The sequence below is a fragment of the Heliconius melpomene genome, chromosome 6 (assembly GCF_056956725.1).
Source record: "Heliconius melpomene rosina isolate 202511_hmr_F chromosome 6, ASM5695672v1, whole genome shotgun sequence".
NCBI lineage: Eukaryota > Metazoa > Arthropoda > Insecta > Lepidoptera > Nymphalidae > Heliconius > Heliconius melpomene.
The window spans coordinates 7,029,379-7,044,079 of NC_140394.1; the positions used below are offsets into that span (position 1 = coordinate 7,029,379).

Consider the following 14,701-nt stretch of genomic DNA (forward strand, 5'->3'; position numbering starts at 1 on the left):
GAAATTTCTCTATTGTTGGTAACGAGATAATTCTGCCAGTGCGATATTTTCCTTCTATTTGTATACCTATAACCACATCAATTTTAAGAAAGAATTCATTTTTTATACAAAATATAATTAAAAAATAAAAGTATTATGTTCTTAAGTACAACATTTCTCTTTTTCTTTTTAGTTTTTACTATTTGTTGTATTTAACAATAATGCAACAATCTATTTCATTACTAATATTTTTTTCTGTTAATTCATACTAAAAACTTTAATATACTGGGTATATCAATACGTTAAAAAATACAGATATCTTTGAATAAAATTATAATTTACAAAAAAATATAAGTGGGTATAAGCACGACGGAATCAAAAAAATAATAATAGGATTATATTGGCATGACATAACAATTATATAAAAAAAACCTTTAGAGGCAGTTGAAGGTCCTGGAATAATTAAATTTATATGAATTTATTTAAATGTTATAATTATAACTGCTTTGTATTGTTACAGATAAATTCGTCTGCACTCATTTCAAACAGTGTCAATCAGTCAAGGATAATAAGGTAAATATTTTCATTATTCCTACTAAATACTATTTTAATGAACTGGCTTGATATCTACTCCTATCGGAAGTATGGCTCCTATCGAATACATTCTTAGGAATATTTTTTGAGTTACAGTATTTTATAACATTTCCAAACAAAGTGATACTATCAAAAAATCCAGTTGTGACAAGAGCTCGTTACGTTAAAATTTTTAAACGTTTCTAAATATGTTTCTGTCTTCACTCTGTGAACAGCTTTTTAAAAGTATTTAAAGCATAATATAACAAATTTATTGAACTGAGTGTCTTAACACTAACTAAACAGAATTAGGTAATAAAAACTAAATTAAAATTTTAATATCAACCGACTCGGTTTCAATAAAATATACATATTAAGCTTTTTTATTTTTTAATATTTATAAGTTTTTATTGTAAAAAAACGCAAAGGCACAAGCGTGTAACTGTATAACACGCATTGCCTCCAGAAATCGGGGGAAACGAGGAATGAGAGTGCTTTGACATTATGTTCCCTCTAGCTAACCTGCTAAATGCGAGATACAGCGTGAAGCTAAAAAATATGTACCTATCGTCACATAATTGAGTACAAAATCCATTATTCTTCCTGAACACGGCCGTATTTTTCCTTCATAATCAGAGTAATGAAGCCGGCGTGTAACTGAATTATATCTGCTTCTGATATTTTTATAGATTAATCACTAAAGCTATACATTATTTTAATTGTTTCACATAAACATTTACTTATTAAGATTTACCATCTTTCAAAATGGACAGTATATATAAAGAAAAAAATAATAAAATATTAGAGATTTTTTTTTCGTAAAATGATTTACATTTAGTATATTTCACAACCTTTAGAATATTATATATAAATTGTCCTTTTCATATAAAATAAGTTTAAATTAGTTCGCTTCACGTGACAGGCGGCAAGGGTTGACTTATATCTACATAAAGAAACTTTTAAGTCCAGATTACCCAAAATTAGTTTAGTTATTAATAAACAAATTTAACTGATTTAAACATATTTCTATTAGGAAATTTATTCGAAAGTTTATGTAAATAGTCTTAAAATATTATTATGTTTATATAATGTTTGTATGTTGTCTAGGTATAGCACACTGTTTTTGCAACTAAGTGGCAGTGGCAATATTACTTTAAAACAATTTTAGTAGTCTATTAATGATGAAACTGCAATTTGCTTACTTTTCCCTACTTTCTCTCAGTAAATACAAAATTTAGGTTAGCTTACACTATTTCGATCTATATAATAACCAATAGTTTAGGTTTACCACACCACAGCGAAGAAATAAAAATATAAATTTAAATAAATATTTCTTCGAATGGGAATCGAACCCACAACCAGTCGCGTTTACAGTCACACTTTGTACACCTGCGCCACGAGTGGCCTCTTGACATATTTAAAACCACGTACATACTCGTATATAAAAGCTTAATCTTAAACGCAATGAGCTCAAAGCCTTGACATCTGGAGTCATTTATTACAATAGGTACGGTGACAGATTTTGAGAAACTCTTCTATATATAATATTGAGATATATTATATCTAATTATTGTAAAAATGTCAGGTGGTAAGTATAAGAAAATACTTAAATAACCATAATATACTGTTCCTCTTTTACATATACACACTTCTAACACTGTTTCTATATAACACTTTACACTTATACACGTTTTAAAACGCATAGTTCCAACAATGACACTGATTTTAAATACTTGAACACTGTCACAATTTTACACCTTACGACAGGCAGAATAACGACGTACTGACTCAATCCTTCAAAAACGTCACTTTTTATAGCCGTTCCCTTCCTCTTTTATAAATAATTATGTGGGTATTATTATTTTATTTTCTGTAAAATACCCTCACACTGACAATTGTCTTATAGTTCGGCCGTCCTGCACCGAAACACGACCTCGTGTTTCCAAAAAAACAAAACAAAAAGAGAATAACTATGGTTCATAACTCTTACATAATTGACTGTAACAATGTCTCTTACAAAAATAATTTACAGCTTTCACAAACAATATTTAAAGGCAATCTGCCATGTTAAACTAGGGCCAATTTTTACCTACGTAACCTGGGTCAATCTGCCCACCTGAACCTAGAGTAATCTGCTAACCTTAACCTGCGGCAATATGCCCATATTAAACTGCGACAATCTGCCCGTTTTAAGCTGTGACAATCTGCCCATTTTAAGCTGCGGCAATCTGCCCATTTTAAGCTGTGGCAATCTGCCCATTTTAAGCTGCGGCAATCTGCTCACCTAAACCTGCAAAAATCTACTAACCTTAACCTGCGGAAATCTGTTCACCTTCACCTGCGGCAATTTGCCAACCTGAACCTGCGGCAATATGTCCCTCCTCACAGTGCTCCTCCTCGACTCCCACTGGCTGCGAGCCAGCGAAGATTAGAATCCTCCGTGAAGCGTGGCGGCAGAAGCCTGCTAGGCACCTTACGGAGTCAAAGATGATGTTGTCACCGTTGATGGTCTGCTCCAGGTAGCTCGCAGCAGCTACCTGCGCGTCTACTTGGCCCAAGTTGGTAGATGATCAGCTTTGCGGCAATTTGTTAACCTGGAACTGAGGCAATCTGCCCACATGAACCGAGGCAATCTGCCCACATGAACTGGGGCAATCTGCCCACATGAAACTGGTACAATCTACCTAACCGAAACTGGGGACAACCTGTCCACATGAAACTGGGACAATCTGTCTACATGAAACTGGTACAATTTACCTAACCGAAACTAGGCACAATCTACCCAACCGAATCTGGCAGCATCCTGCCCAACTGAAACTAGGGCAATCTACCCAACTGAAACTGGAGGCAATCTGCCCAACTGAAACTAAAGGCAATCTGCCCAACTGAAACTGAAGGCAATCCGCCCAACTGAAACTGTAGGCATTCCGCCCAACTGAAACTAAAGGCAATCCGCCCAACTGATACTGAAGGCATTCCGCCCAACTGAACCTGAAGACAATCCGACCAACTGAAACTGAAGGCATTCCGCCCAACTGAAGGCAATCCGCCCAACTGAATCTGAAGGCAATCCGCCCAACTGAAACTGAAGGCAATCCGCCCAACTGAAACTGAAGGCAATCCGCCCAACTGAAACTGAAGGCAATCTGCCCAACTTAAATCTAGGGCAATCAGCCCAACTTAAATCTAGGGCAATCAGCCCAACTTAAACTAGGGCAATCAGCCCAACTTAAACTAGGGCAATCTGTCCAACTGAAACTAGGGCAATCTGCCCAACTAAAACTGGGGCAATCTGCCCAACTGAAACTGGAACAATCTGCCCAACTGAAACTAGGGCAATCAGCCCAACTGAAACTAGGGCAATCAGCCCAACTAAAACTGGTGCAATCTACCCATCTTCTACTGGGGCAATCTGCCCATCTTCTACTGGGGCAATCTGCCTATCGTCTACTGGGGCAATCTGCCCATCATCTACTGGGGCAATCTGCCCATCCTTTACTAGGGCAATCTGCCTATCTTTTACTGGGGCAATCTGCCCATCTTGAACTGGGGCAATCTGCCACTCTTGAGCTGGGGCAATTGCTCTAAAGCTAAATCTAAAACTATACATTAAACATAACAATTCACTTAGAAGTAAATAAATCCATATACATGTATACTTTATCTACGTGACATAAGTATACACTGTATACTATACTTTTAACTTCACTTAACGCCACGCTTTATTCCTAGCGGGGCAGTCAAGAGAGAAAGGAGCGCCAAACGCCACGGGCCCCTACATACCTCCCTAGCATATATCTATCTATCTATCTATCCATAATAGTACTAAAATATTATCTAGACTATTTATCAACTTATACAAGACTTCATTAAATTAAATAATTCGAGACTGACATTCGTTATCATCATGACTACCCGATTTGGCTTGAGAATCACTATCGTCTGAAAGATGGTCAACACTACCCACGCTCTAACTTTATCTATGGTCATTATTGCTTTATAAACACCAGTGCACTTTTTGTAATTGGAAGAAGATCTTAAATGTCATTTGTTTTTTTGTTACAAACTTGCAACCTTTTTATTACGAAAAACTCTAACGACAAATTCATTTTGGTACTTACACGGCGGTTCTTTTATGCTATTATATATTTGACCCCTTTTTTTTAAATACTTCATTTATAATTTTATTACGAATTGATTCTCTATTTTATTCTTTACATCTACGCTTAATGACTTTAATATAAGACTCTCACAGTTGCTACTCATTTTTTAAACCTCAGTCGGCGTTCAACCGATTCCTTTATTATGAATATTATTTAACAACACAATTATTGTCTGCAATTGCTAACGATTGAATTAAAGTACGTATTAAACAGCACTAGCAATACTAAATAGAATATTTCTATTTATTATCTTTTTTATACATCAAAAGGATTTGTTATTATAATAGTAATGACACTTTAAATTAAGTAGATTCATTTACTATATAAAAAGCACTTGTAACTAGCACCAGCAACACTATTCTATTTCCTATTGTATAACTTTTATTCTAAAACCTCTAACCAGTCTGTTATACTCAATTCAATTATAACTAATAATTAATGACATTCTGACATAATACTCAGTAAATAATACTGTGACAAATATATTTACTTTCTATATTGTACAAATTTAAAATATAAAAGTAGCTCATTTGACAATAAGCTCGAAAATATACAAATAAACAAATTGTTTAGCCATGAGAGTCCAACAGAACATGACGCTGCTCGCCTTACTATTCCTATATTCAAACCACTACTGGAACATACGATAATCCTCTCCACCTGCTCATTAGATCGTGGAGTAGAGATAACGGTAACAATAGACTTAACACGTAATTCGTGTTTTTAAATGTCTGTCTTATAAGTCAACTATCTGGTCAGTCTAACTGAAGTAGTGAATATAAAATATAACATTTTATATTGTATTTACATAATTAGCATCTGTTCCTCTTAACTGGTTATATTATTTCATAGTTTAGGAAAATATATCAATGATTCACAACAATTAACTATTTTTATTACTAATCTTTTAGTAATTAGTAATTACTAATCTTTTAGTAAGTAGTAAGTAGTTAGGAGGGGCGCTGCTGTGCCACGGTTAACATCAGCTCTGTGAATAATTTTGGTTATTTATTTAATTACTGTAAAAATTGCAATAAATAGTGTTGGAATATATCCATGGACTATAAAAGAACTTGAAAAGTGTAAAGTGTCGGCGATTAAGAACATATAAGTGCAAAAACAGTGAAAAAAGTACCGGTGACAGTGTTAACGGTCGAAAGACGGTTGTGTTTGTCATAGCTTAGACACTAAAAATTTATGGTGAAGTGAACGCAGTTCTTGGACAGATTTATTGTTCCATTTTGCCTATATCTGCTACAAATTACAATATAAATTGTAAGGACGATTAATCTAGGAGTTTATTAAAAAAGAAAAAAAAAAAGCAAGTCATTTCGATAGGGAACTGCGACACGACCGTAAGACTCCATCTAGCGGATAACAGGCGTAAATACATAGATCTGTTAAAGAAAATCAATCAGTGCTTCTTCCACTGACCACGAGAGGGCAGGACTTCTAAAATATATATATATATATATATATATATATATAAATATTAAAGTTATCTGCTAAAAGACGACAACAGAGGCCACTACCTGTATTAACACAAAACAATAACACTTTAGAATCATGGAAGAAATCTTAAACGCTCTTAAAAAAATTACAATAGAACTGAACGATCAAAAACAAGAAATCAGAGAAACGGGAAGAATTATTACTGAACAAGTAACTCTCAGTATGACTAGAATATTTGAAGAGAAATTTTCATTAATACAAAAACACTACGAAAATCTGAAAGATAGAATGGAAAATCAAAAAAAAAAGATTCAAGCCTTAGAAAGACAGACAAGAAAAAATAATGTGGTTATTTTCGGTATAGAAAACAACGATGAAACATACGAGAGCCTAGAAAGAAACGTAATCAACTGGTTGGAGCAATATCTCTCTGTAAAACTAAATTATGCCGACATTCAAGAAGTCAAAAAAATAGGAAAGAAAGATGAAAGAACACGTCCAATAGTAGTTACTCTCTCAACTCTAGGAACAAAAATAAAAATTATGAAACAAAAGAGGGAGTTAAAAGGTACGCAGTATTACATCAAAGAAGATTATCCAAAACAGATACTGGAGAAAAGAAGAGAACTACAACAACAATTACAATTAGAAAGAGATAAAGGAAACATAGCTGTAATTAAATATGATCGACTTATTGTATGGAAAAATAATTCTAAGCGTAAATTACCTACATCACCTGAAAATGCTACTATAACCAATATAGAGAAAAACATACAAATAAATAAAAAGAACAAAATACAACAAAAGGATGTACCACCTAAACCATCAAACAGTCTTTCAGAAGGAGTTATAAAACAAGGAAAATTAAATTTTGTAATTAATCCTACAAATAAGAATAATAATAAAACAAACAAGCATAGCAATCAAGCACCTCCTCCATAGTAAAACTAATAAGAAAAGAAGAAATAAAAAAAAGAAAAACAAAATTAAAACAAAAGATCTTCCAATTCGGCTGGTCACCGCGGAAGAGTACGACCAAAACCCTCCAAAGGATAAAAAGCTATGAAAAGAAAAAATAATAATAAAAATAAAAAGACTTTGATCATTAGATTAGATTATTATATAAGACTTACATTAGATATAGCAACATAATAATGTTACCAACTGAAAGCAAACGGCACTGCATGGAAAAAAAGTGTATACCTTTGGAGGAGGCCTATACCCAGTCTGGGGACCTTGCCTGATATTATACTACTAAATTAGTTATATTTAATAAATAATTTAGAAAAATTTAAATAAGAAAATAAAATATTTTATAAATAAAATTAGAATAAAAGTAACTAAAAAGAAAAAAAAAAAAAAAAAAAGTAAATGAATAGTAACAAGTAATTAGTGTAGTAAAGTGTGTATTATAAAGTAATTAGTAAAAGAAACAATTAATCAACGCTAATGTAAAAATTAGAATATGTAAAAATATAATATATATATCTCCTTATAACATATACTTAAATATTATTAGTAATATTGTAGATAAAATAAATAATAGTATAGTGTAGATAAAATAAATAAATTAGAAAGTAAACTATATTAAATTAGCATTAAGGTTGTAACTGTGGCAACGGTAAATAAAAGGCTTTATTATTATTATTATTATTATTACTAATCTTTTAGGTTTTGCATCAGTTTTGTGATAAACACAATATAAACATAACTGTACGTATTTTTTGCACTTTGTTGAATTTACTTGAAACATAAATGACTACATCAGTGTTCTGTTCATCATTTAAAACTGGATTAAGACTTAAAACATCCGCGTGGCTCATTTTACTAGCCATACTATTCAATGTGCCAATTACATTATGGAATCTGGCGCTACCAGCGAGTAACTCCCTCGAGTTTTTTAATTAACATCACGTTTTTCAAAAGTTGCCCGCAATGAATACAATATGTCACCATTTTAACCTTTAGACGAGTGAATAAAATCTAAAGCACTGTAACGCAGAAACTACTGCACTAATATCAATTAATTTAATTTGCTAGATCACCGCCTAATTCTCTTGAATTACAAGCAAAACAATTTCAATATGTATTCCTTTAATGAAACATCTATATTAACGCTTATCATTTTTTTTCCTTTTCTATTTCTTAGTTACTTTAAGTTTTGGTCTGCTTATTTAAATTACTATTATTACTTTTATAATTTTTGAAACACATTATAACTATCTTTAAACTATATTTTGAAAGCTTATTTCTTTTTGTCTTCAACAAATTATTTTAGAATAAGTTTGCCATTTTTATCGTTAAATTCATTTAATTCTTATAAAACAAAATATTCTTTACACGTCTATAAGTTTATTACATCTACCATTGCTATGCACTAACCATTGATAAACCGTTGTTTGATGCTTTGACTTAATAAGACTTTTTTTGTTCAATTCTACTAAATGATAATACTGCGGGTATTATAATTTTATTTAGCTATTATTTTAAAAGTATCGTAAGTCATAAACATTATAAATGTTTGTTCTGTAACAGCATAACCTAAGTAAATATTCATTAGACACTAAGCACTTCCGTTATTGCAAAAATGCTATTAATAATAATTTAAATATCATAACTATCTACGGGTGTAACTGTCGAGTTATCAAAACCTATCGAAGGCTCCGTTTTATCCTTATTTTACTTAATATACTACTGACCTTTTATTTCACTTAAAGTTCTTCCTAGTTTAATGAAAGTATTTAAAACAATGCCGTTTACTGAGACCACGTCACTGTTGTGTTGTATTACTTTTTTTTTTTATTACATTTTCACTTCATTTACGCGATTCACTTTTCTACAGACTTTAACCAAGTAAACTAAAAGATGACATTTAACAGACTGTTAGATTTGTTATAAAGGAGACTTTAATTATAGCGACTACTTTGACTTTGAATCTTAATATCTTATTAGAATTTTGTTACCATATTGTGCGGCTTCTGCACTTCTACTTGATTAATATTACTGTTACTATTAATAAAATGCTCGTACCTTCATAACGATGCTTACTTCAAGGAAGACGATTTTCATTGTCTTCTTTAGAAGAGTCATCTGCACGGCTGTCACGCTAGCGGCAAACATACTGTTCACGCTTCGGCTTATAAACATGGTCGCTGTTGCTTTGTTGAACACTATTACGGGCACGCCTGCTACCACGCACCTACGCCTGCTGAGACGTCCCTGTTCCTCACGTTCACGTTTTCTGCGATTTCGACTGTACCTTCTCCTACTTGGATGGCGACTATAACTATGATTTTGACTACAACTTTGGTTATTCCGGTTGCTGTGATCGCTTCCGCTTATTATCTCCGCGTCTATTCTGTCTACGATCACCGTCGCAGACGTACCGCGTTGGTCGTCGTGCGCCGGTTGGTCTGCTTTGGGCGTAGTAACAACACCAGTTATCTTTAGGTGTTGGATCCCACTTCTGACATTTGTAAAAATGTCAGGTGGTAAGTATAAGAAAATACTTAAATAACCATAATATACTGTTCCTCTTTTACATATACACACTTCTAACACTGTTTCTATATAACACTTTACACTTATACACGTTTTAAAACGCATAGTTCCAACAATGACACTGATTTTAAATACTTGAACACTGTCACAATTTTACACCTTACGACAGGCAGAATAACGACGTACTGACTCAATCCTTCAAAAACGTCACTTTTTATAGCCGTTCCCTTCCTCTTTTATAAATAATTATGTGGGTATTATTATTTTATTTTCTGTAAAATACCCTCACACTGACAATTGTCTTATATTATAGTGTTTCTAGATTTATTCTTAAAAATACAGTTGAGTAAATAAGTTTAAAAATTGCACCCAAACGCGTTGAAGTGTCATGGCGTCGCGTCGCGTCGTCGCTTGGAACGTCAAGTAAATAATCTGTCAATACCATTGTATACAATACAAAATCCGAACTAATTTATTTACCAGGGCGTGACGTCAATCGCCCGTAATCCAAATAATTATTAATCCTATACTTAATATTAACATTAACGCCTGTTTTATAATTTGTTCACATACTTTCATTGATTAAATATGTACAGTTCAGTTCAGTTCTTAATTTATGGTGCTTCGAGAGTGCCACTTGAGCTCCAATCACTTCACCAATGTCACGTTCACGTTGTATGGAGAACACACGAAGAAGATTGTACAATAAAAATCATAGAAGAGAACAACAAAGACCTTGCTTTTAGAAGGTGTGGAGAAAAACTCTCTCTTATTCTGTTATACATGTTGCCCTAATGCGGTGAATATATTACAAAAAAATATATACAACAAATGCACCGAAAAAACTTGTAAAGTAAAATATTTAAGCACACAACAGGGATTTTCTCGTATTCGCAGTCACGGTTTCAACGAGCCTGCATTAAACCGCAATGTTTAATTGGCGTTAAAATAACGATGTAACTGAGCCATAGTTTATTCAATATTTTTGATTAATGATTAAAAAACCCATGTAGTAACAAAATCATCCTGAAATCTTTTTTTTATTTTGTCTTTCCGAGTCGGATTCGCCCGCCAGGTACCAATTTCAGTATTGGTACGGAAACCTTCGACGAATCTACTTAAGAGCAAGTCAACGGGAAATATAAAAGTTGACAATCTTAAGACAGACAGAATGCAGCAAAAACAATGAGTAACTGCTCATATTTTTGGATAGCATCGATTTAGAAGCTACGATTTTTCTGCGTTTCAAAGGACCGTGAACTACAAAGGTTCCTTTTTTTCCTTTGAAGCACGGAACTTGAACACTTGAACAAAGAAAAATGGCTTTAGAATATAAGCATTAAATATTTAATTCATTGTTTAATCAAACAGAAATGAAAAAACTAGTACCATATTAATGTATATTATGTTAAGTAAAAAATATATGACCAATTGACTTTACTTTACTTGTATATTTTTGATTAAGGACATTCCCCAGTCGATCAATGGTTTAGGTAAATTGAAATAAGTTATATTTTACCCCGTTCACCGGCAATATTAAATAAGAGGTATCGATCGAACAATTTCTATCAAACTCCTGTGAGAGACCAATTTTAATTAGTAAAGAGCGATTCATTTTGTGGCAACAATTTCGAATTTCATATATGAATTAAATATGCATAAGGTAGGTGGTATACTTAAAAATATACGAGATTTTATATTTTAAACCAAGGAGAATTAAAGTTAAAACGAATACGGATGTAAGAAGAAGAACATCGCCTACACTTTTTTATATGCTGCAGGATACGCAGAGGGAACCTAGGAACCTTATGTTAAGACATATTTCCATTAAGACATTTCCACCACGACTAGCCTCGACTTTATAGTATGTTCTTCTTGGATTTTGTACAAAAAATTTTACCAAATAAAATTAAAAAAAAACATTCGAATATTTTAGGAGAACGATTTTTACCAATTTTTAAGAAACATTTAGTACATCTATATTCCTGTGAATTCGCTAACTTCGATTTAGAATCAGTACTAGCAATATAGAAGCATTTTTTACACTGCTCCCTGATGTCGTATCCAGGTGATATATTCTGCTATCAATCGTAACCTGTACCTAAGCTATACTTTAAAGCACGCACCGTTGTAAAATCTAGTAATAACGAAAAATATATTTAACGCTTTTAATTTTTTTTAACAACATAATTTAGTAATTGTTTTAACATTTTACATGATGTTAATTAATTAAATAAGTATAAATTGAACGACAATGAGTGGAAAGCGCGGCGTTGAGTTAGAGGGAGGGATTGAGGCATAAAACGTGAAAAAAATGATATTATGCGAGATAGATCTAGATGAACAATCCTGCCTACAAATGGTGTATAAATCACTGTCGACAATCACAAATACTCAGGTAAGATTTCCCCCGATGCCTCTACTATTAATCTTAGCCATTTTACTTATTCAATGATATTTCAAATTAATGCATAGTAAAAATTTAAGATTTAGTCATAAATTAAAATTATTTCTTGAAACGATATTAACTACTATAGTATATTTCAAATATTATTTTTAAAATAATTAAATAAAATTGTAATGTCTTTATCGGACATATTAATGAATATAAGCTATATACATATATAGCTTCTGTTCATCTTTTTTTTGAAACCACGCCTCTTGGAAACTAAAAATATTTTTTATAACATAACTATTTCTCTTTTTGAAATAATAACGCTTTAAAAAGTTTAAAAATATATATTTAAGTAAGTATATAAAATCTAAATTATATTTATTCTATTAAAGCCAAAGCAAAGCTATTATAGTCGACTAAAACCATCCAAGCACGAACTAACGACAGAAGTGTACCGCAAAAGCATGATAATAAATTAAACTCGCTGTAAACGTGTCATTTCTACACCTCAGGAACGTACTTATATAGTAGGTGTATTATTTGTTCCTTATTTAACTTTAAATATATATTTATACAAAATGGTAATGCAACTATATCTTGGAAAATAAGTTTAGTTTGAACATAAAATGTTGGTAATAGTTTCGATTCCATACCTTTTTTGCGATAACTACAAAAAACAAGCATAAAAAAGTAATAACGAACGCTAGTATTATTAGATATTAATAAAATATATTAAAATTGAGGCCAGTCGTGGCCAAGGGGTATAAAGTGTGACTGTAAGCAAACCTGGCCGTGGGTTCGATTCCCACCCGACGATATTAAATATTTAGTCAAATCTATATTTTTATTTCTTCGCTCTAGTATCGAGGGAGAGCGCGGCGTTGAATTTTGCCACTCAACTCGTAATGCCTCCAGAATTAGGTGGAAAATGGGCAACGGAGTATATTAACACTAGGTTCCCTTTGCCTACTCTGCTGAAAAAAATGAACATAAAATAAAAATATAAATATTCTTACTATCTAAAATCAGTAGTAGTTCCGATTGAAATCGATAAAAATGTCGTCGATGGCGAAATGACGGAACAATAACTATCGGTCCCGGGGGGAGCAAAATGCCAATTTGCAGTTCCACTCAACCATTCATTCATCCAGTTATAAACTTGGCTTGACAAATACCTCCTGGAAATAATATTGCGATACTTTGTATACATATCTTCGTATATTTACATCTATAAACGAAAATATTATAGGCCAGGCATTTCTTAAGATAATAAAGTTTTCCTTAAAATTAGGTGCCATCGTTTAGATTAAAAGATAGTTTAAAAATTATATCACTACAGATATTTTTTTTGTGTGCAATAAAGTATAAACTAAACTAAATAAACTAAGTCATGCCACAACACTTTCAACTCTACCTACTGTGCTATATACTTAATTATACTTAAAGCTATATCCCGCGTAAAGCAAGATAGGTCGAGAGAATTATGTGTCAAGACACTCCGTTCTCCTGTTTTTCCAAAAGTCGAATGTATTGAGTAAATGAAAGGGAAAGTCTCTTTTGTAAATATCATTTCAAAGTGGTAAAATATATTTTACCATTTACATTTTCGCTATAATAGTATATAGATTATATAGATCTATAATAGTATAACAACATTATAACTATCTAAGATGAAAATAATATTTGCAATGATTACACCCCTTAGTTCATTTAATTAATGCAGCCTCCAAACCACCTCTAATTACATTGGTGTTTTATAAGTTTACTTCGCTATACCTACCTTTAAAGTCAGAAATCCTGCCGTACCTTTTCACGGTAATTCTTACGACTTTCAATGAAGTGAAGATGAACCGGTGACTACTTTCTTTATTATTTTCCAAAATACACCTTAATAAGATTCATTCATTTCTTTATACTTTCTGCTAAAAATAATGAAAATTATTTTAATTAATCAACACGCAATGCCTCCAGAATACGGCAGAAAGTGGGGAACCGAGTGTTTTAACACTAGGTTACCTCTGTTTACCCTGCTGTGTGCGGGATACAGCATGAAGCTGACATATAATGTCAATCAGAATAAATTGTTATGTAATGTGGTTGATATATATTAAAGCATCTCCCATGTTTTGCCTGACACCTGGAAAGGACTTAGGTATTCACTCTATTCTAATTTGTAAGAAATCTTTTCAGATATTCGGGTCATATGTATAAAACAAATAATTCACGTTATATTTTAGAACTAAAACTAGGCGAGACCGTTAATTGCGTAATATTTAGTAAATTAAATTGTGTTTATAAATTCCATCTACAACGTATACAGCGTTAATAATAAAAAAAATAATACATTATAAAATAAAAAATAAAAGTATATAATAATAAAAAGAAACAAAGTAAAATGTGAACCTTTATTTTGGAAAGTTGGTAAAAATCAAATCAGTATACGTGTGAGGCGTGAACTCCTCGAAACGCCGTTGACACGGACGCTACGGATAATCTCATTGAAAGATTTGATTTTCCGCTAAATTTGATAAAAGTAATGAAACAGTCCCCGAGTGCCAGCCCCATTGCAGACTCGTAAGATTGTAAGAATCTATATATTGTAATATGAACGACTTTGTTCTCAAATACAAAAATATAC

General features: G+C 32.2%; 2 protein-coding genes across 14 annotated transcripts in view; both read left to right on the forward strand.

Annotated features, from left to right (window-relative positions):
• Window positions 1-14,701, forward strand: part of LOC146538264 (poly(rC)-binding protein 3-like) — a 178,297-nt gene that overhangs the window by 111,693 nt on the left and 51,903 nt on the right. For all 13 annotated transcript variants that reach the window (XM_085186474.1, XM_085186484.1, XM_085186469.1 and 10 more), the window contains one exon: window positions 500-552. The gene's annotated coding sequence lies outside the window, so the exon portion shown is untranslated. The remainder of the gene's footprint in view (window positions 1-499; window positions 553-14,701) is intronic.
• Window positions 6,282-7,411, forward strand: LOC146538266 (uncharacterized). Its single transcript, XM_085187040.1, has 2 exons — window positions 6,282-7,040; window positions 7,277-7,411. The coding sequence occupies exons 1-2, from the start codon at window positions 6,282-6,284 to the stop codon at window positions 7,409-7,411; spliced, it is 894 nt and encodes a 297-aa protein (XP_085043166.1).

Excerpts from the sequence above, each read along its gene's own strand:
- LOC146538266 (XM_085187040.1), top strand. The coding sequence starts at position 6,282 with ATGGAAGAAATCTTAAACGCTCTTAAAAAAATTACAATAGAACTGAAC. Across the intron at positions 7,041-7,276 it reads AACAAGGAAAATTAAATTTT|ATTAGATTATTATATAAGAC; the intron begins GTAATTAATCCT and ends TTTGATCATTAG.